The 23,605-nt window shown below is 39.2% G+C and overlaps 1 protein-coding gene across 1 annotated transcript in view; it reads left to right on the forward strand.

The window, feature by feature from the left end:
- PATJ (PATJ crumbs cell polarity complex component) overlaps positions 1 to 23,605 on the forward strand; it is a 363,753-nt gene that overhangs the window by 201,610 nt on the left and 138,538 nt on the right. The window contains exon 29 of the mRNA XM_042951928.1: positions 12,971 to 13,167. Within this exon, the coding sequence (XP_042807862.1) occupies positions 12,971 to 13,167 (197 nt within the window). The remainder of the gene's footprint in view (positions 1 to 12,970; positions 13,168 to 23,605) is intronic.

Consider the following 23,605-nt stretch of genomic DNA (forward strand, 5'->3'; position numbering starts at 1 on the left):
ATCCTTGGTATCCTTGGTTGTGGATGCTCTGGACTGGTTTCCTTTTCCAAACTAAATGTGATTCTTAACCATTTAGGTACTGGTTACAGAAGTTGAATCTTTGTTGTTATGTGACTGGAAGATCCCAATCTTAACTGGGATTTCTTATGCTTTTGATAGAACCTAATTCAACCTTTATTCCTTTATCTTTTAATTCACCCTTCTTAGATCCTTAGTGAGTAACACAGTGCCTGGCCCAGAGCAAGCATTTGATGTTTTTCTTAATGAATAGATGGAGTCAGCTGTTAACTCCTTTCTTTGACTCTTTGAGTTCCATTTTCTATTTCAGTCGACACCTAAACCCAGTTTGCAGTCAAATGCTCTACCACTGAGCTATACCCACTAAACCCAGTTTGTATGTATTTCCTCTTGGGTGGATAGTAATGACATGATCAGGCTCCCTACCCTTCTCCCCTGAGCACTCACGCAGCTGGGTGCAAATTCATTTTCAGACACTGTGTAAAGTGTTTCACCTGGCTTTGTTTTACCAGAAGTTCTGGGCTTACCTCCCCTTCATCCTGGAGCTCCAGGCTTAATTCAGCAGCTCTCTGTTATTGATACCCACAACCAGCCCATTCAAACTAAATTGTCTCCTCCTCATGCTTCACTCAACTCCTGGTCTCTAAGGATCAGTTTCCTTGTTCCCCTTCCTGTTCCGCTTCCTCTCCCCCTTCCTTTACCTCAGACAGCCAAAGAGTTCACAAACCTTATTGGTTTTGTGTATCACTTTACTACCACCACATGCCAGCTTTACCTCTATTTTTTTCCATCATTCTATTTGTATGGTCTTCCTCTTGATCTTCCTATTTCCTCAGCTCCCCTCCTCAAGTCACCCTGTGTGTGCTCCCAAACTAAACTTCCAAAGACTGGGCCCTGGGGATTGCTGATATGTGTTCCGTGTCTCCCACCAAATCATAAATTCCAAAAGGACTAAGACAGGTTTTAGACTTCCCTTCTGCCTCTCTCTCAGACGTGAACACAGCACACATCTTTATTTTCCTTTTGTGGTTGGTAAGTACATGGGATTGGGAGTGAGGCCGACCCAAATCTGAACCCCAGGTCCACCAATTACTAAATGCAAGTTTGGGCGAGTTTCATAACCTCAGTGAGCCTCAGTTTCATCATCTGTAACGATGGGATGATTATACCTTATAGGATTGTTAGGAAGGCTTTTATTATTATTATTTTTATGTGTCAAGTTTTTATTTAAATTCTAGTTAGCTAACAGATAGTGTAATATTGGTTTCAGGAGTAGAATTTAGTGATTCATCACTTGCATATAATACCTAATGCACATCACAACAAGTGCCCTCCTTAATGCCCATCACTCATTTATCCCATCTTCCCACCCACCTTCCTTCAACCCTTAGTTCTCTAGAGAGTTGAGTCACTTAAGGTTTCTTTTAGTTGTGAAAATTTTCAAACATTTGCAAACATAAATAGAAAAGCCTATTATTTCCTATACATTTTCCCCCAGATTCAATAATTAACAAGGTTTTACTGTATCAGTTTCACTTCTCCCTTATTTTTCTTTACTGAAGTAGTTTAAAGCCATTTCCCAGACATCATGTAATTTCATCCTTACATATGCATCTCTAGAAAAGCAGCTATAATACCATTAATGTACCTAATAATAATTTTTTGGTTTTATCCAATACACAACCCACAGTCAAATTTTTTTATTGTATCAAAATGGATTTTTATAGTTGGTTTGTTCAAATCAGAATTCAAATAAGGTCCTCACATTATTTTGATAAGGCTTTTTCTAAAAAAGTAAATTTACTGGAAAATAAACAGAAAACTGTACCACAGTTTGAATTTTCACCCACCATCCAGGTCACAAAAATAGAAAATTACTACCACCCAGAAGTTACTTTGTGTTTCTCTGATTCACTGTATCTTCCCTTTTCCCCAAATGTCAACACTGTCCTGACTTCTAAAACCATAGATTAGCTTTGTATGTTTTTGAACTTGATAAAAATGGAATCAGGTGCATACGCTTTTCTGTGTTGGTTTGTTTCCCCCCAACAGTATGCCTCTAATATCCAACCAAACATGTTGCATGTAGTAATACTTGTTTTCATTGTTGAATAAAGTTCCGTTGTTTGAATATGCCGCAATTTATTTATCCATTCTGCTGTAAATGGACTTGTTAAAGATTATATTTCATAATACCGAATATACCAAGGAATCAGCACAGTGTCTAACAGTGAAAGTTCAGTGTATTTTGTTTAAAGTTTGCTCGTTGCATGTGGACTTGATTGGATTTTGATTCATCTAATGGAAAATTTTAGATTTTCATTATGAGTTGAAGTTTTGTTTTGTTTTGTTTTTCCTTCCTACTCTTGAGGAAGTAGTCCTAATGATTCTTGTTCTAATTGACTGCCTGAATTTTGTCACTTTAGATTTGTGGTTGATTTTCTTTTCCATTCTTAATATCTTATGCTTTTTGAATTTTTGTGACTAAAAGGAATGAAATTATTTGATTTCTCTGTTTGCTTCTGAATTCTTTAAGTAAGTCTTTGTGTTTAATTCTGGTCCTGACTTTCACCTGAGATCATGGACTCTGGAGTCAGAGTCACTGACTTCAAATCCCCATTTTACCCTTCAGTAACTGTATTACTGTGCACTCCCTGTCCTGTCTGTGCCTTAGTTTTCTCATCTGTAAAGTTGGAGAGAATACCTATCTCATAGAGTTTTCATAAAGATTAAGTGAGCTCAACAGAATGAAGTAAACAATATCCAACTATTATTATTATACTCATGTTTGTGTGCTTCAGTTACTAATTTCTACTTATAGGTCCATAGGATCTTATCAAATTTATATACTGGCAAGAACATCTACAACATTTAAGAGAGGAATTTACTTGTTGTTATGTCAAGTATAGTTTCTTTACATTGACTTATTTTCATTATTTCCTCTCTTTGGTCTAGACTTTCACTTGAGATTTGCTCCTTTTTGCTGAAGTGCATATGCTGTTTTTTATCGTTAGTTATGATTTTCTTTTCATACGTTTTTATTTCTCAAATCTGAATTAAAAGTTGGTTACTGCATAAGAAAATTAAGTTTATTATTACCTGCTTATCTAAAAGTGGGATCCTTGTATTTAATATATAAGAAAATGTATTTAAATATTTTCTCTGCATTATCCTTTGTTATTTAGAAACAGACCAGGTAGCTAAATGCTTCTGAAACTGTATCAGGTCATTATTCTGGTGTATTGAACATTTTCTATTAAAATACTGGACAGCGACTTGAATTAAGTTTGTTTCTTGGGAGAAAGGCTCTGTTACTTAGCAACACCTGATATCCTAGGATGATAGGAAAATACCCTGAGACCACCTTGGAGAAATCTTATTGGCTTTCTTGGACAAGGAAAAGGCACTGATACTTTGATATAGAATTATGAGCAACTTGGGATTCCTTTCTTCAGATAACATTGTCATGGGGCTAGAAAATCCATGTTTAAAACAAGCGTGACTGTTCGGCTGAGTAGAAAAGACTGTTCTCTCTCCAGTTATTCTAGGCTGATATTCATTAAGGGTTACTTAAGTAAAGCCTGCTGCCAAAGAAGTATGTTCCTTGTATCCGAATGTGATCTGTATTTAGAAACGGAAGGGCATCTAGGTTTTTTGGGATAGAAACTACTACCACTTGACTAACATATTGTGAAAATCAATGAAAGTCAGTATAAAGACTGGCTATTTATCACAAATAGTTCCAGAAAATACAGGTAATGGGTACAGTAAGATCCTGAATCATTAGAAACATTTCTAATATTTTGGTGCTGAAAGCTGGTACTTACATAATCGATTGGGGAGGGGGGGGGGTGTGTGCTTGTATACAGGAAACAAAGTATGGGTTCTTTTTTCTTAAGTTTAGGGGAGAACCCCATTGGGTGCAAAGAAAATAATATGCTTTCCCCACATCTTTAATTATATTTCTCGAAATTGATAAAAGATTTCAGAAAACCACTCTATACATTTTCTTCCTACTTATCCCCTTCTTCAGTCACTGGTTACCCTGGAAACGACTCCCAGCAGCCCCCAAAGCAAATGCCAGGCGGTGTGGGTTTCCCCTGCGGTGGAGCCACATGCCTGACACTGCAGAACGGTTTGTGCCGAATCATCCAGAGGAGCTCGACTACAATTTCTCAGATTCTGAATAAACCAGCTGGCATGCAGTGTCTTGATTTTTCAGAGACACTGAAAGGGTTCGGATCTGCTTTTCCCTTAAAGGCTAACTTTGTTTCCTTCTCCCCTTTTGAAATTCTAGCTCACCTTTTATTACAGCTATAGATTAGAAACAATTAATAATGGAAGTGGCAGAAAACATCTGAGGTAGGAGAGGAGGGAGGGAGGGAGGCAGACAACCTGGGAGGGGGTGGGGGAGATAGAAGCAGAAAGGCTAAGATTGAGATTCTAAAGAAACCTGTATAGTCAAAGCATTTCTTATTTAATCCTGAGGCGTGATTGTGGAGCCAGAGGTATTCTTCATGTTAGATTAGTCTTGTGAGGGATGTACTCAAGGTTGCCTGAAATTTTGATATCTGTGAACTTTATGACTGACTGTCATGATAACTATAGAAAAAAATTTTGTACTGCATGGGAGATAAATCATGTTATTCACAGACCTTAGCTGCCCATGAGAATCATCTAAGGACCTTGTAACAAAGAGAATTTATTCCATTACTAAACTTCAACTCATTGGTTCAGAATCTTGGCTGGGGGAGCTCAGTCGTGATTCTGTTTTATAGACTCTGATGGTGATTTTTAGGTAGCCAGCCTAGCAAATATAAGGAGTCTAGGCCTGGGAACCATTATTTGAGCTCTTACAAGGGGATCCTCTTATTACTCAAAATTCTGCCAGTCTAGGGGCTCCTCGATGGCTCAGTCGGTTAAATATCCAACTCTTGATTTCAGCTCAGGTCATGATCTCGCAGTTTGTGGGATTGAGCCCTGGGTCAGACTTTGTGCTGACAGCTTGGAGCCAGCTTGGGATTCTCTCTCCCTCTTTCTGCCCCTCCCCCTCTCATTCATATTCTCTCTCTCTCTCTCTCTCTCTCTCTCTCTCTCTCTCTCTCTCTAAAACAAATAAACATTAAAAGAAAATTCTGTCAGCCTAAGAGATAGCTGTGAGTTGGTGTGATAAAGACAGCACAGCACTTGACTCAGCAGACCTGGCCCAAACACGGACTAAATGGCTTTACCTCTCTGTCAGTCCACTCATGCAAATGGAGGTGTTTACAAAAGTGTGGGAAGGATTCATTGACATAGTAACCTATGAGATGTTTCTTTCATATAAGGAGGAATCATGAAGATTATAGTTTCTTTAACTGAGGGACAAATCTGAACTAATTCTTTTTTTTTTTTTTTTTTTTTAGTTTATTTATTTTGAGAGTCGGGCTCTGCTGACAGCACAGAGCCTGACGCAGGGCTCAACCTTATGAACCATGAGATAATGACCTGAGCCAAAATCAGGAGTCCTACACTTAACCGACTGAGCCACCCAGGCGCATCTAGCACACCATTGGAAAGCCACCTCAGTGGCCTACGTAGCATGGGACTAACACCTGATCCAGTGGTGTTACTCCTCTGCACCTGCAGAAGTTGTCCTGACAGCTCCTCAATAGGAGTAACTCAGGGAAAAGAAGCTGAGGGAGAGGGATGCTAACCCCTTCTAGTGATTCCCATTGAGTTCTGTGTGACCACTTCCTTTGTGTCCTCAGGGAGGGGGGATTGCTTCCTGTCACAAATCTCTATTTTCCTCAAGATAGACAAATGTAAAGAAAAGTAGCTTTGTCACCCACTTAAGACCAACTTAAAACCTCAACATAGCTAAATCATGGAATAAAGTCCTGGTTGTATTTTCTCCTGGCAGTATTTGGACCCTGTATCCCCAGGAGTTTTATGCTAACATCCATTTTCAAGGCGACAACCCCACTTTACAAATAAGAAATCTGCTGTTCATGAAGGCTCAGTAATTGGTAGAACCAGGGATGTTAAGTGCTTCTGCTAGGATTGACTAAATTCTGACCCCTTAGCCCCTGTTCTTCCTATTCTGCCACAAGAATGTGTTGATAGAGATGCACCATTTGTAGCAGTTAATTTGAGTTGTTCACCAGCTGTGATGGAACCATATTTAGCAATGGAGGGTCCCTCTTATCATTAATCATTTCCATGTCTAAGTACTTGAACATATAGTTAATGGCCATGAAGGTTAATTTTTTTCTCTGAAGGTTGAACAAGTCAGACAAGTTTTGAACCTGGAGGTCTTTTCATATTAATACAACACTGAGGCTTTTCTGAGCATCTTTCTTTTTTTATTGCCCGGGGCCAGAGAATTGCATTAAATATATAATCTTCATAGCATGTTACCATCATTGGTCTGCTGGGGGTCCCTGACTGGTTTTCTTTTCTCCCTTGTATTCCTGTTTTTTTCCACCCACCATAAATAACCATTCCAATGTGTTAAATATGCGCATCTTCATGTATGCACTTCCAAAACCTGTATTGTGTTTTTTTCCTGCAGTAATCTTAAATTACATAAATGGTGTTACCTAGATGGTATTGGCCTATTGTTTTCTTCCCTTTTCATTCAGCACTCTTTGAAAATCTCTCTGTCACTACTTCCTTTTTTTAAATTTTTTTTTTAACGTTTTTATTTATTTTTGAGACAGAGAGAGACAGAGCATGAACGGGGAGCATCAGAGAGAGGGAGACACAGAATGTGAAACAGGCTCCAGGCTCTGAGCCATCAGCACAGAGCCCGACGCGGGGCTTGAACTCACGGACTGCGAGATCATGACCTGAGCCGAAGTCGGCCGCTTAACCGACTGAGCCACCCAGGCGCCCCCTCTCTGTCACTACTTCCAATTAATTGCTTCTACCTGCTGATGGTACACTGTGATGTCCATCTACCACATTTCATCCATCCTCTCTCCCAGTGACGTACACCTCCAGCCCCCCCTACTGTCTCCAACTATTACCTCCAACCCCACTACTCTCTCAAAGAACACCCCCTTAAGACCTGTATGAGAATTCACTAGGATATACATACCCAAGAGTAGAATTGCTGGTTTGTAGAGCATATGTATGCTTAATCTGATTAAGTAGTGTGTCAGACTGCTCTCCAGAAGGCTGCACCATTCGACAGTCCCAACTGCAGCGCATGAGGATTCCCATATCTCCACTAAGGCTTAATGATGCAGCTTTCAGATACTTGCCAGTCTAATAGCAAAAACTGGTATCTCACTCTAATTTGCATGTCCATAATTACTGATGAACTTGAGCATGTCTTTACATTTTGTAAGCATTTTAAGTTTTGTCTTTGGACCCGATTTCTATTGAGGTTACTATCTTTTTCTGCCTTTCTGTATATTAACTCCCTGTTGATTTAAAAAAAAATTTTTTTAACATTTATTTATTTTTGAGACAGACAGAGCACGAACGGGGGAGGGTCAGAGAGAGGGAGACACAGAATCCGAAACAGGCTCCAGGCTCTGAGCTGTCAGCACAGAGCCCGACGCGGGGCTCGAACTCGCAGTCCGTGAGATCATGACCTGAGCCAAAGTCGGCCGCTTAACCGACTGAGCCACCCAGGCGCCCCACTCCCTGTTGATTTTAAATACTACAAATATTTTTTCCTGTTATATTTTCTATTTGTCAGCTTAAGTCCAGAATGTACCTTCTATTCTAGTTTGCCAACAGTTTGGGTTAAAAAAAAAAAATCTTAAATGGATATTGTACCTTCTCAAATGCTTTTTGCCATCTATTAACATAGTTTCTCAGCTTTTCTGCTTTAATTTATCAGTGTGATAATTTCCTTGAAAAAATTCCTGATATTTACCTATTCTTACATTCCTGGAATGCGCCCTTATTCATAATATAGTGTTAGGTTGAATCATATGAAATTGCTGTTTCTTAGGCCAGAAAATAGTCAAATACTGGCTATATCATAGAGGTTAAACTAAATATTTTCAATATATTCTCAACTTATTATTATTTTTTTAATGTTTGTTTATTTTTGAGAGAGAGACAAACAGAATGTGAGCCGGCGAGAAGGGGCAGAGAGAGAGGGAGACACAGAACCCAAAGCAGGATCCAGGCCCTGAGCTGTCAGCACAGAACCCGACACAGGGCTCACTCACAAACTATGAAATCATGACCTGAGTCAAAAGCAGACGCTCAACTGACTGAGCCACCCAGGAGCCCCTCAAATCATTTTTTTTTTAATATTTTTACATCTTATGACCTTAAGTTAAATAAGACTGTACTTTCCTTTTCTCGATTTGTCTCTATTTTTGGGATGAGAATCAGGATTATACCTGCCTCAAAATATGAAGTGGATAACTCCCTGCCCATCCTATGTTCTGGAACAATTTGCATAGATAAAATTCATTAAAACTTGAAATCTGGTAGAATTCAAATGTAAAAATACCTAGAACCATGGGGGATTTTGTTATTTTTTCAAAGAGAATACTCTTGACTAACATTTCAGTTTCTTTAATAATTACTAGTCTATGGCAGTTTTACATTTATTCTTACACTAAATATGGCATTTCAAATTTTGAGAGATGTGTCTGTCTTCTAGATTTTAAAGTGTGCCAGCGTTTCATATCAATACACTATTCATAATCTTTTTTTTAATGTTTTTATTTATTTTTGGGAGAAAGAGTACAAGCAAAGGAGGGGCAGAGAGAGAGAGGGAGACACAGAATCTGAAGCAGGCTCCAGGCTCTGAGCTGTCAGCACAGAGCCCAATGCGGGGCTCAAACTCACAAACCATGAGATCATGACCTGAGCTGAAGTCGGATGCTCAACCTACTAAGCCACCCTGGCACCCCCATAATAATTTTATTAATCTATCTGTAGTGATTTCATCCCTTTCTATTGGAAGAATTTCTGTTTGTCTTCAATTTTTTTCCTGATCAGTTTTTACAGTGTTTGTCTTCTTAATGTTTTCAAAGAACTGGGTTTCACTGATCTTTATTATAGTGTTTTTGTTCTGTGGATTATTTGTTTTTGATTGGTGGTGCTCGTTCTATTTTCATTAACACATGCCCTTTATTATTTTCTCTTATTTCTTTGCATTTAGTAGGTAGCTCTTTTTCTAACCTCTTGGGTATACTGTTCTTATTTTCTGAAAAATTATTTAAAATTGTAAATAACCTTCTAAGTGCTGCTTGAGCTGTGTCCCTCAAGTTTGATACCTAGAATTATAATTTGTATTCATTTGTGAGTACTGTATTCCCTCATTTCTGTAATTATTTCCCTTTTAAATCTTGGGATTTTAATAAACATTAATGTATTTCTAAATACCATGGAGTTTTAAAGTTTATTTTTTATTGTTGATTTACAGTTTTTTAAGACGCTGGGGTGGCTCACTTGGTCGAGCATCTGACTCTTAATTGTGGTTCAGGTCGTGATCCCAGGGTCATGGGGTTGAGCCCTCTGTTGGACTTTGCTCTAAGGGTGGAGACTGCTTAGGATTCTTCCTCTCCCTCTCTCCCCCTCCCTCCCCCTCTCCCACCCCCCACCCCCCCTCCCTCTCCCTGACTTGTGCTCTCTCTCTAAAATAATTTTTTTTAATTTATAGTTTTTCATAGTTTTATTGCACTGTGTTCAATGACACAGCCTATATGATATTGATTCCTTTTGAAGTTTCTTTTATGGCCCAGCACACTGTTTGTGTAACTGTTCTGTGTGTGCCTCCCCAGGTGTGTGTATTTTCTGTCAGATGGAGAGCTCTCTTATATGCATTACTTTGAGCTTATGGTGTTGTTAAAGTCTTCAGTATCTTTTTAAAATCATCTTTATGCTTTATTATTTTCTGAAAGGGATGTGTTAAAATTTATGTTCTATTTGGTTTTCTTAGCTGTAGTGGCATTTAACTTTCTTAACCCCGTAACTCCAACAAACAAAGCAGATGAAAGTGTTCAGTGGTCCCATCGAATCTGAGAGAAGAGATCTTACATCGAGTGTCCTCTCAAGGCCCATCCTCAGGGGACCTCAGGACACCTCTGTAGAATCCCCAGTTGGAATTTCTATAAACCTTGTACTCTGGTTTCTTATCACTCACCCACTAACCCAGAGAATTTTCAGTTCTCAGCCAAATGGGCTCTCACATGCTCCTCCTCACTCCACCTGCAGGTATGCTTCTAAATTTGCTATTCCCCCTACAAGGTTCTTCTCATAACCAAATTCTGTGCCTTACTCAAAATGCTTCTCAAATTCTGCTACTTCCGTGAAATGTCTTCTAGACACGTCAGTTCTTAAAACTCTAAAAGCAACTATTGCTCATGACAATTGAGTATTTATTCACTGACCTAATTCACTAATAAATGAGTATTCAGGACCAGCACCTGTGGTGATTGGAACTTCTATTTAAATAATTGTAGTTGTTGGGACACTTGGTGTCTCAGTCATTTGAGCATTCAACTCAGGTCATGATCCCATAGTCTTGGTATCGAGCCCTGTGTTGGGCTCCGCACTGAGCATGGAGCCTGCTTAAGAGTCTCTCCCTGGGGCGCCTGGGTGGCGCAGTCGGTTAAGCGTCCGACTTCAGCCAGGTCACGATCTCGCGGTCCGTGAGTTCGAGCCCCGCGTCGGGCTCTGGGCTGATGGCTCGGAGCCTGGAGCCTGTTTCCGATTCTGTGTCTCCCTCGCTCTCTCTGCCCCTCCCCCGTTCATGCTCTGTCTCTCTCTGTCCCAAAAATAAATAAAAAACGTTGAAAAAAAAAAAATTTAAAAAAAAAAAATAAAAATAAAAAAAATAAAAATAAAAAAAAAAGAGTCTCTCCCTCTGCCCATCTCCCCCACTCATGGTCTCTCTTTTTCTAAAATATAAATAAATAAATAAATAAATAAATAAATAAATAAATAAATAAATAAATAAATAAATTTTTTGGTTTAATATTTGTTGTATTTATTTCCCTCGTTTTGCTGTGTAAGCATCTTGAGGGTAATGCGTGTCCACATCTCTATTCATTAAAATAGTCACCTAGCATCTTGTTCCTGGTAGTTGAGCAACAGAAACACTTTGAGCTTACTTACTTTAACCTTAATATGACTTTATTTTTTTTCCTATATAGAGGGTGGTTTTGATACATTGCAAGATTTGTATTTTACTGTATTTTGCTAAATGCGTTCTTTATTATTAATAATAAGCTTTATTTGTAAAAGATTCTTTTCTTAAAGTGTTTTCATTTGAGAGAAAGAGAGGAGAGAGGGAGAGAAAGGGAGAGAGAATGTGTGGGAGAGGGGCAGAGAGCTGTGTACTGTGGATCCGAAGTGGGGCTCCATGCTAACAGCAGAGAGCCCCATGCAGGGGCTCAACTCATGAACCATGAGATCATGACCTGAGCCGAAGTCGGACGCTTAACCAACTGAGCCGCCCAAGTGCCCCAAGATCCTTTTCAAAATCACTGTAAAGCAAGCAGATTTATTCTCTTTTCTAAAATAAGCAGCCATTTATATGGTTAATTCTTTTAATGTGAATTTACATATAAAGTATTTTTAAATTTACTCTCATAAGGCAGTGTTTGTTAGGTCTGGTAAAGTGATCCAATGGGCTAGGCACTTCTCCTCCTCCCCCTTGGCACTAATTATTCGAGTTCAGCTTTGAATTTGTAAGGTTCCTTGTAAGGACAGCAAACCTGAGTCAAGAAGCATTAGACTGAGCAGAGAGAGTTCTGAGATAGTCACAATCTACAAACTGGTTATTCAGCTGATAAGATGATTGTATCACACTGTAGGTATCAACCTTTGAGCTGCAGCAACACATCTGGCCTGAGCTGGTGCTGTATGGAGTACAAGACATGCTTAAAGTGGCATCATCCCCCACCCCGATCTGCTAGTGTGGCTTTGTTGCACATAATCAACACAAAGCCTAACCAGCCAAATCCTAAAATAGGTAATTTAGACCATAAAGTAGAGCAAGGAAAGACAGAAGATTGAATGAAAGAATTATAGAATATCTATAAGCCATGTGCTACTAAGTCCTTTAATGTGTATTTTTATTTCATTTCCGCAACATTCATGAAGTGGGTGTTATCATGCCCATTTTACAGATGAAGAAGTAGAATTCCACAGAATAATCTGTTAATTATTGGACCTTGAGTAAGTGGTTGATTTTTGTACTGAATTGAGATCCGACCACTAAATCAACATCCTTAATTCCCCCTTGTTTTTACTCATTTAACATGCAAGGATTTATACCCTTTGTATACTTAACTGTAATTATTTAGAATTAATTGTTGAGGCTCCTGGGTTGTTCAGTCAGTTAAGTGTCCGACTTCGGCTCAGGTCATGATCTCACAGTTCATGGGTTCGAGCCCTGCATGGGGCTCTGTGTTGACAGCTCAGAGCCTGGGGCCTGCTTCAGTTTCTTTGTCTCCCTCTCTCTGCCCCTCTCCTACTCACTCTCTGGCTCCCTCTCTCTCCCTCTCAAAAATAAAACTTAAAAAAATTTTTAAGAAGAGAATTGTTGATTTTCTTTCCTACTGGATAGCAAGTCCATGAGAATAGGAATGTTGTCTGTTTTGTTCAGCATGATATCTCTCTTGGCATATAGCTGGTGATCAGTATATATTCTTTGTTTCCTACCCACCCTCTCTCTTTTTTGGAAGGAGACAGGGAAGCCAGGGTTTCTACCACATTGTCTCAGAGAAGAAAATAATGCACGGAAAGTGTGGGCCAATGTGACCTGAACAATCAGAGAAGGTTTTATGGCTGAACTAACCTTTTTAGATGGAGATGGAATAATTAACTGGAACCTATACATACAGCTATTAATGACCTCTACTACTTTGTTCTCAGAAAGAGACCATCATGGTAGAGGAATCGCTGTATGGATGGGAACATGCCGACCCCTTTAAAATATAGATTCAAGTGCTCTATTTAAATTATTTTACCCTTTTTTTTTTAATAGAAAAAATCAGGCAAAGATATGCAGACCTGCCTGGAGAATTGCACATTATTGAGCTTGAAAAGGATAAGAATGGACTTGGACTCAGCCTTGCTGGTAATAAAGACAGGTCACGCATGAGCATATTTGTGGTGGGAATTAACCCGGAAGGACCTGCTGCCACGGACGGGCGAATGCGTATCGGAGATGAACTGTTGGAGGTGAGGGGCATAGATTTTTAATTTCTCTTTTGCTAAGGTGAAGGGGTGAAGAGTATACTCTGCAGGAAAATGAGGCGATGGGGAAGAATGTTGCAAATTATGTTTTCTTTGACTATTCAAAATCATTTTCCAGAGGAAGAACAGAAATCATATTGTCGCTTGCAAATGTTACTTGCTGCTTGAGTAAAAACTAGTCTTGAAAATAATTTAGGGACCCTTAAGTTAAAATCTCGTGGAAGCATATTGAAAGAACAGGATTTGTTTTTAACATATATTCCAAAATGTTCAAAACTAAATTGTGTATTTATCTACTATTATTCATATTTATCAGAATTCTCTTTAGCCTTAGAATAAACTAGAAGTATGGCATTTGTTTTTGTTGTTGTCATTTAGTTTTTTGGGAAGGTGTTAGAACCAACAAAACTTTGTGAAATGGTTTTCAAGGCTTGGCTAATATCTGTGAAGTTGGTGACGTGGGCTAAGGCCATGTAGATTCCTTATTTAGGAATAGGATAAAGGTAAGAAGGGCTAAGGAGACAGCTCATCCTTTGCCAACTACTCTCTAGATGATTTCATCAGTAATCTGAAAAGGTTATTCTTGTTTTCCTCAACTTAAAGTCAGGGGTTTTTTTTCTTTATTTATTTTAAGTTTGTTCATTTATTTTGAGAGAGAGAGAGAGCAAGAGAGAGAGAGTGCACACACAAGTCAGGGAGGGGCAGAGAGAGACAGGAGAGAGAGAATCCCAAGCAGACTCTGCACTGGCAGTTCAGAGCCTGATGCGGGGCTCAAACACAACAAACCAGGAGATCATGACTGCAGCCCAAGTCAGACACTTGACCGCCTGAGCCACCCAGGCACCCTTAAAGTCAGAGTTTCTGTTCTGAGTTTATCTTACTTTGATACTCATTTGCTTGTTAAGAGTCTTTGATTCATTCAGCAAACATTGTTTGAGTGTCTCTTAGGACCGGACACAGAAAGAAAGATGAATGCATCCATTCCCTTCAGTCAGATAGCTCACAGTCTAGAGGAAGAAAACAGACATAAAAAGATAGTTGCACTGCAAAATGAAAAATATAATAATAACAGCAGCTTATATATACTCAGTGTCAGACAAGCAACCTCTTTTACTAGTGGGGTCAGAGAGTAAACGCTGCTGGGATTCAGTATCAGGCAGTTTGACTTCTCAGCTCTCTGTTAACCAGTGCACTCCGCTGCCTCTGAGATAAGATGCTCCAACACTTGGACATTTAAAGGACCTGAATGAATCACAGAGGCAACGAGTATCAGGCTGCTCACTGAAAATGAGGGTTACCGATTTTGCATTTTATGATTTCCTCTTCAGACCTTGACTCAAAATAGAATTCATAGGCACCCATAATCTGACTTGCTTCATGATATTTACAGCCCAAACTGGTCAGACAGTTCACTGTGCGACCATGAACATCATGCCTCTTTCCTAAGCCTCAGTAAGTTTCTCCCCCTCTAAAAGCCGTTTCCACCAAGAAGTCACTTTTGGAATGACTTCTCTTGTTCTTTTGTAATACAGCATCAAGAAAGGGACCCACACTAGGTAGTAGCAATGACCTGCATAATCATTAAGTAAGCAAAAAATCAAAGGTGGCAGTACATAATAACCAATATAATTCATCACTTCACGTTTATCTCCTTTGGCTGATGCTTAGAGACTTCAGCAGTGAGGCTACACTGACGGTTGTGGTAATCAAAGTGAAAGTAGAAACTAATTTTACTGAGTTATCACTGGTACGTAGGTGCTCTCACATTTGTATTCAGTATTCCCAACAGCCCTATCCGGTAAGTACTTGTACTGTCCCCATTTTGTCGATAAGAAAACTATGTAAGTAATTTGCCTAATATTACAGAACTAAGTTACTAGGTTTCAGTAAGAACCCAGGCTCACCGGACTCCAAGATTCATGCTCTAAGTGTGCCCTGTGGTACTTCAACCAAACCCCATTTGTTTTAGATCCATGAGAATCCTGATTTATGATCCTCTAACCTTTACGGAATCACGTATCTGAAGTTCCTCTGTTATATATACATAGACATGGATTTCCTATCTTGTATGTGAAAATGTTCCAAAGGCAGTAATGTAGAACACAAAGATTCTAGTTCTAGTCTCTCTATCTTATTAAGACTCAAGATGGAGGGGTGCCTGGGTGGCTCAGTCGGTTGGGCGCCTGACTCTTGATTTCAGCTCAGGTCATGATCTCTTGGTTTGGTTTGTGAGTTCAAGCCCCACATCAAGCTCTGCACTGACAATGTGGAGCCTACTTGGGATTCTCTCCCTCTGTCTCTGCCCCTCCTCTGCACTCGTGCTCTCTCTCTCTCTCTCAAAAATAAACTTAAAAAAAAAAAAAAAAGACTCAAGATGGAATAATGGCCCTTGGGATCCAGATCAACAGGAGCACTGGTATATTATTTCCCTGATACTGTATTAGATATGGTAAGAAATGAGCGGTGCCTGCCAAGTAATGAGCATGTGTTACAGTCCATACACGGAAGTCTACTGTGTGTAGGGCAGCCAGCACTGAACTTGGAAGACCTGCTTTCACTTCTCCCAGTTCTTCCAGTTATTAGTTGCAGTTCAGAAGGGGCTTAATTAACAAAGTGCACTGCACATAGTTGACTGTTCATTAGATCACATTTTCCTCCCTTGCAGACAGAAAGTTCAGATCTCTGTTTTCTAGGCTAAACGCTAGAAGAGCTCTCTTGTCTGAAAAAGGATATTAACATCTTGCCATATTGGACCCCACCTATTCTTTTTTTTCTTGAACTTTCTGAATTTGGCTCTTTTGTTGCTATTCAACAACTTTATCTTCTTGCAGAGGTGGAAAGAACAAGAAGATTAAACATGGCAATGAGTTGATCTTCCTCCAATCCTCCCTGATTCTCTTCTCTGAAAAAATGACCAATAAATATATGTTGAAACATAGATTCTAGCATCCTGTATCTTTGGCTAATTACTTATCTTCTTTAACCCTCAGTTGCCTCATTTATCAAATGAAAATTACTTATTCAGCAAGTGTCTTGCTATGCATCTCTCATGCAAGAAGCAGTGTATGAACAAAGTGCTGATTTTACATCAGTAAACAAAATCATGGTACCTGTTCTCATAGAGCTTATAGTCTAGTGACTGCATAGCATCAACTTTCAAGGGTGTTCTGAGAATTAATGAGAAAAGGTAGGTCAGATTTTTGCCACAGTATCTGGCACAAAGTAACACGTGTCAACTGATATTATTTATAAAATAATATTTTCATGTGGATTTGTGTATCTAGATTTTTTTTAGTTTGTTTATGTTAATACATTTGCCTCTGAAAGTATGTCCCAAAGGGAAGCCATTATTTTCCTCAATAGCTCCATGTAGCATCTTAAAAAACTAAGAGAATGGAAACATGCACAGACCGGTTTCTTAAGCATTTATAACCCATCTTCTCATGTGACTTTTGGCTGTAGGTCAGGGATGATGGGAAAAAAATTTGTGTGGGAAACATTTCCCTGGTTTCTTTTTATAGCTGAGAAAAATTTTGATTATTTCTCTATGATATGCAAGGAATTTGTATAGTGCATGATATCAAATCCAATGTGCTTTTTTTTTTTTAATGGTTTATTTATTTATTTTTGAGAGACAGAGCACGAGCAAGGTAGGGGCAGAGAGAGAGGGGTACACAGAATCCGAAGCAGGCTCCAGGCTCTGAGCTGTCAGCACAGAGCCTGATGCGGGGTTCAAACCCACAAACCGTAAGATCATGACCTGCGCCAAACTCGGACAGTTCACCGACTGAGCCACCCAGGTGTCCTAAATCCAATGTGCTTTTGAACCAAGAGTAGGAAAATGATTTAACGATAAATACCAGAAAAGCCGAAAGCCAATGTTAAAATAGCTGTTCTTTGGATATTGCAGAGCGATAGATGGTAGAAGGACACTGCATTGTGTGGCAGGCATTCAGAGTGGGCTTTTAGATTACACTTACTAGGTCTCTGGGCTAGTGCAAATCTTGTATATTTGCTTACCCACCCACACTCCATTTCTTTTTGTGACTTCTCTCCCTGATGAGGTAAAGTCATCTGTGTCTTGATTGTTTTTGCAACTCCACCATTTATTCCCGTTCTTTCTCATGACTGCTTTGTTGCTATTGTTGTGTTACTACTTTGCTCCGAGCTTCCTTTTATTTATAGTTGATCTGACTTATTTTAGGCCCCAAGATGAGGCTAATTTATAGGAAGGAAAAAAGAGCACAAACGTGCATTGTGCCTTCTTTGAAGCCAGAAGCTCTGCTTCTTTACCGCAGCCTGTCTGCGACTGATTCCCGGCACGCCATTCACCAGCAGTTTTCTTGCTATGGGACTGCATTGTTACAGTGCAGGAGCAGCCAGCAAGTTCTGTCGATCGATGGCCCAGTTCATGTATAAAAGAAATCTTACGTTAAGCCCCCAGAAGACAATGTGATTAAATCTCAGCTTCTTTACCCTTTACCACGATGCTGGTGTGGGGGCTCTGAATTCATTTCAAAAGGCATTAGCATATAATTACCATGTAGACTGGAATGAGACTTGCACCAGAGCATTGGCTTTCCCTGAGCAGTTAGTCCCAGAAAATACACAGGCCTGGGCATGGTGCTGTCCTATGAATATAGGATTTATTTATAATCTTCCCTACAGTGCAAGTGTGGGAAGAGAGAGTGGATAATGCTGCATGGGGAATTGGAGTGATTTGTCAGGTTAGAAAAGCAGCCAGAAGCAGCAGGGTGGGTGGCACAAGACCTGCACAGTTGATTGGGCCAGCCTGGAGAGCTATGTCTCATCAGGCCCCCACACCCTGCGCCACAGAGCATGCACATTCCCTTTGGGACATTTGCCTGCAGGATAACCAAAGCTGAATGTTGTTGTTTCACGTGTCTAACATGTTTATTTAAGAGCCACTACAAATAAAAAGCACGAATACTTCCCATATTTGCTAGGAATGAAGACGTAGAACCACAAGTGAACTCAGATCTTATTGTCTTGTTATGTTTATTTCGTAAGAGAAAAAAGAACAGAAACCATAAAACTTCAGTGACTGGCCCAGGTACACGTAGCTGCTTTGTGGCAAAACTCCTACCTGAGGGCTCTTACCCCCTCCCTGGTCTCAACACTGATTCTTTGTCCTCTGCTTGTTGCCAGTGAATTATTTTTGAAATGTTCGGAAGACTTAAATGTGATTTAGAAGTGCAGAAGGGTACTAAACAAATCACTAGCCTTTGTGCAGCCGCAGATAAGATTCTTTCTAATTTTCAGTCAAGTTTCTGTCACCTTAGATTGGCTCTTTTAGATTATTGCCATACATGGATGTAATTTTATGACATGTGCTTCTTTTTTTTTTAATTTTTTTAAATTTTTATAATATTTATTTATTTTTGAGAGAGACAGAGACAGACTGTGAGCAGGGGAGGGGCAGAGAGAGAGGGAGACACACTTTCCGAAGCAGGCTGCAGGCTCTGAGCTGTCAACACAGAACCCAATGTGGGGCTCGAACTCACTAATGGTGAGATCATGACCTCAGCCGAAGTCAGATGCCTAACTGACTGAGCCACCCAGCCACTCCCTGATGAGTGCTTCTTAATGCAATAATTATGCCCTAAGAGACCTCATGTAATAAAATATCCCATTGGAGAAACACTAGTTTGAGGAGCAGAAAGAAGACTAAAGGAAAGCAAAATTGCAATATATTTTTCCTAGTTTTATTAAGAGATAGGTTTATAATAGCTAAAAGTGCAAAAATAAACTGACCAAATTTTTTATTGTGTCAGTGGTTTCATGAGTGTTAAAACATATTTTACATTTTAAATAAGTAATTTATTGTATGTCTGTTATTTCTCACTGCACTTGTTGTTAAAACTTTACAAAAATAAATACTTTTAGCAGATCCTGAATATAACCTTCCCATATGCATAGCTAAAGTGACCCCATTTGGGAGCTCTTAAAATAGTCTAGAGCCCAATTCACAACTCTAAAAGTCAACAGAAGAATGTGGTCAACCTCACACATAAAGGGGCCTCTCCTGTGCGTGTAACATTTTTTCTTTCTTCACAGTGCAGCCCCCTGGTTATTACAGCATATAATCAATAGCTGTCTGTGTCTCATTAAGTCTTCTTTCCCAAGTAATCTATTGTATGATATCCAATATGAGTTACAAAAAGATGTACTCATTAAGAGAACATTTGGGGTAGGAAAGCTGTATTAGGAATTGAGTTCACATTGAATACTTACTGTTTTCAAGTCAGTGCTAAATACTTTATGTGCATTATCCTAACTTTTATAACAAACCAGTGAAAGTAGGTGTTATTTTAATCCCCATTTTACAGATAAGGAAACTGAGATCTGAAGGGGTAGAGTCAACAGGCAAACACTAACTTTTCTGACTCTAAAGTTCTTACGTTATTTCATTGTGGATTAATCATGATTCTAAAAAATAATAAGTGGGGACTCTTGGCTGGCTCAGTCAGTAGAGTGTACGACCCTTGATCTCAAGGTCATGAGTTTGAGCCCCACGTTGGGCAAAAATCCTACCTAAAAAAGTGATAAGTAAATTTCTCATCATTTTGTAGTTTGGGTAGATTAGATTAATGCAGTTATTCTGGTGCCAGTTCAAAATATCTGAAATAGGGGCGCCTGGGTGGCGCAGTCGGTTAAGCGTCCGACTTCAGCTCAGGTCACGATCTCGCGGTCTGTGAGTTCGAGCCCCGCGTCCGGCTCTGGGCTGATGGCTCAGAGCCTGGAGCCTGCTTCCGATTCTGTGTCTCCCTCTCTCTCTGCCCCTCCCCCGTTCATGCTCTGACTCTCTCTGTCTCAAAAATAAATAAACGTTAAAAAAAAAAAATTAAAAAAAAAAAAAAAAAAAAAACAAAATACAAAAATATCTGAAATAGTCTCTCACAATGCAATACCATGTTACTCTTTTTATCTTCTTAAAATTGAATGCCACTTGAATTCAATAGAAGAATGCAGTCAGTGAAATTACAGCCATCTCTCAAAAATCAAAGAAGAAAAATAATCTGGTTTTGAGGTTATTCTTGTCCAATTTGAGAGCTTCTCTGAAGGTCATAATTTAAGAGCTTTCCCCCTCAAAACCATTGTAAAGGTAAGGTTTTATTTTCAGGCTGCAGGAAATATTATGTAAGACCTAGCTCATATTGGGTGGCCTCATTTTTCTCTGTATTTCTTGCATGAAGTCTTAGAACTTTATCTCTGCCCTTTTAGTTTCTGTCTCTGGCTTGTTGGAGGAAGAGTTTTAATTATTTAGTCACACTTCATTGTCTTTATACTGCTGAAATATTTGGGCTAAAAGTCTATGTTCTTACTGATCTTTGAGAGGAATGACAATCATTTAATTTTTATCATTGCAGTCCTCATTATCACTGTACAAAAGCTTTATGTGAGATTTCTACAGTGAACCACATTATCTTAAAATCAGAGATAAAGTGCTGTGAAAGAGAAAGTGCCATGGAAGCAGAAAGTAAAAATGTGAGGATAATCAAAGAAACTTAGATTACTGTGAAAAGAATATAAAAAACAGGGAAGGGAACGTATGCTGGGGAGAAAGTTGCCATTTGGAATGAATAATTGGTCTTTAGCAGTGTATCTCAAGACTTCTTTCTGCAGTTTTCCCTCAGCTCTTACATGACTTGTTGGGGTAATTCTCCAGGTCTCTGTTCCCTGCTTTTTCCAGTTTCTTCTCTACCTCCTTCCAGTCCTATTCATGGCCATCATAATGACCATACTGAAATGCAGTCTAGAAAGATATACTCTTAGATTATGGAGAAGGGTCTCCTTATATCAACCTCAGCATATAACTTATGCCTGTATTTTGCTCCATTTGCACAATGGAAATTTCTTGTAGTCACTATGCAGTCTTGAGGCATGAAGCCTGACAGAAAAGTGTTAATGAAATTCTTATTCCGGGTTTGACTTCCTAACAATATCAGACAGCTGCTTAAACTCGTCAGAAATGTGGTTGTATATGTTTTAATTATAGTTTTTAAGGAGTAGGCCTAAAATCAGTAATCCAACCTGAGAATCAGATGTTCTGCTCCAAAGAGTAGCCATCAGCCTATTTCTCATTATTTAGAAAAAAAACTTTTAGTGTTTATTTATTTTTCAGAGAGAGAGAGAGAGAGAGACAGACAGGGGAGGGGCAGAGAGAAAGGGAGACACAGAATCCCAAGCAGACTCCAGGCTGAGCTGTCAGCACAGAGCCTGATGCGGGGCTCGAACCCACGAACCGTGAGATCATGACCTGAGCCAAAGGCAGATGCTTAACCAACTGAGCTACCCAGGCGCCCCATATTTCTCATTATTTTAAGTCAGGAAAGTTGATGCATTCATTACACATGAACCCCAACTCCTCCTCGCGCCAATTTTCTAAAATGTTACTGAAACGCGATTAAAAAAAAAAGTGCATGTAAATGACACAGTCATGTTAGGATATGAAGTGTGGACTGTCACCCAACAGTATGATTGCTAACACAGTTGCATTGTGTACAATAACACGGCTTCCAGTTCACTACAGCAGCATTCAAACTGCACATCCTTCTTGCTGCTACCGAGTGTATGGTTCTAAACACCGCCCTGCGATTCTGCATTAGGAATATGCCCGGAGACTGTTCCCTCACAACATCTCATTTAAAATGTTTTACTCTGTATTGGGGATGTAGATACAAAAGTTTCCTATGTAAACATTTACTGAAAAATACTTTATTGAGAGTATATGCAGGCCCTATGAACTTTGAGTACTGAAAATCAGAAGGTATTCTATTGGGAAAACCTTACCTGGAAAGTATACCCATATGTGGTTTTCCTCCTTTTAAAAAAACTCTTAGCATCTATAAAGTAAGCAGAATTATGTAATGAAAGCCTTCTGTAAAGCTATCACATGGTTCACCAATTATCAACACTGTCATTTCTGTATCACCTGTACCTCCATATGTCCACACCTATGCAATTATTTTTATAGTTGGAAGGGAGGGATAAAATTTACAGAAAAAGAAATGCACAGATAGTCTCTGTCTAATTTTGACAATTATATACTCCTGAATAATCCAAATATCTATCATTTTTGTCTCCCCAGAAATTGTTCTCATGTACTTTCCCGCTGGAATCTTTCATTCCCATCCTGGGAGGCAAACACTGCATTGATGTTTGGTTTTGTTTTCCTTTCATGGGTTTTTCCTATTCTAGAACTTCACATAAATGGAATTATACAGTATGCACTCTTTTGTGTCCAGCTTCTTTGACTTCGCCTATGATTCATCAGTGCTGTTGCATATATTAGTAGTTTGTTCCTTTTTGTTGCTGAATGATATTCCATTGTATAACTACCACAGTTTCTCAGTTTACCTGTAGATGGACTTTCGGATTTTTTGCAGCAGTGACTCTGGAAACAAACATTTGTGTGACAGGTCTTCTTGAGGACAACTGTTTTCCTTTTTCTTGGATAAATATTAATGGTAAATGAGCGGGACACAGAGTAGTTGTGTGCTTAACTTCAAAGAATCCGCCACACCTTTTGTCCAAGTAACTGGGCCATTAAACATTCTCACCAGCAGTGTATGAGCATTCTGGTTGTTCTACAACCTTAGCTCCTCTGGTCGGTGTGGCTTTAATTTACTTTTTCTTTTTTAAAGTTCATTTATGTATTTTGAGAGAGAGTACACGCATAAGCAGTAGAGAGACAGAGACAGACAGACAGAGAGAGAGAGACAGAGAGAGAGAGAGAATCCCTAGCAGGCTCTGTGCCGTGAGTGTGGAGTTCGACGTGGGGCTTGAACTCACAAACTGTGAGATCATGACCAAAGCCGAAATCAAGAGTTGACGCTCAATGGGCTGAGCCCCTCAGGCGCCCCTACATTTTCTTGTTGACTGATGACGTTGAACACTTTTCTTGTTTAGCAGCCCTTCAGACAGATTCTTTTCTTTTATAGTTACTGCCCTAAGAATCTTGGCCTACCTCCAATAATCGCAAGTAATTTTTTCTATATTTTCTTCTAAAAACTTTATGGTTTTAGCTTTTATGTTTAGTTCTGTGATCCATCTTGAATTAATTTTTATGTGTGGTGTGAGATAGGATTTGAGGTTTATTTTTTCCGTGTGAGTACCCACTCGTTCAAGCACCATTTGCGAAAAGACTTTTTTCCCCCATTGACTTCCTTTGCGCTTTGTCAAATATGAAATTACCATATAACTATGTGTCTATTTTTGGACTCTCGGTCCTCTTCTATTAACCTGCCTATCACGCTGTCTTGATTACCATATCTTTACAGCAAGTCTTGAATTAAGGTAGCACCAAGTCCTCATTTTGTTATTTTTTGAAAGTTGCTTTGGCTCTTCTACCTCCTTTGAGTTTCCATATGAATCTTAAAACCAACTTGTAAATTATTAA

The sequence above is a fragment of the Panthera leo genome, chromosome C1, assembly GCF_018350215.1.
Source record: "Panthera leo isolate Ple1 chromosome C1, P.leo_Ple1_pat1.1, whole genome shotgun sequence".
Lineage (NCBI taxonomy): Eukaryota > Metazoa > Chordata > Mammalia > Carnivora > Felidae > Panthera > Panthera leo.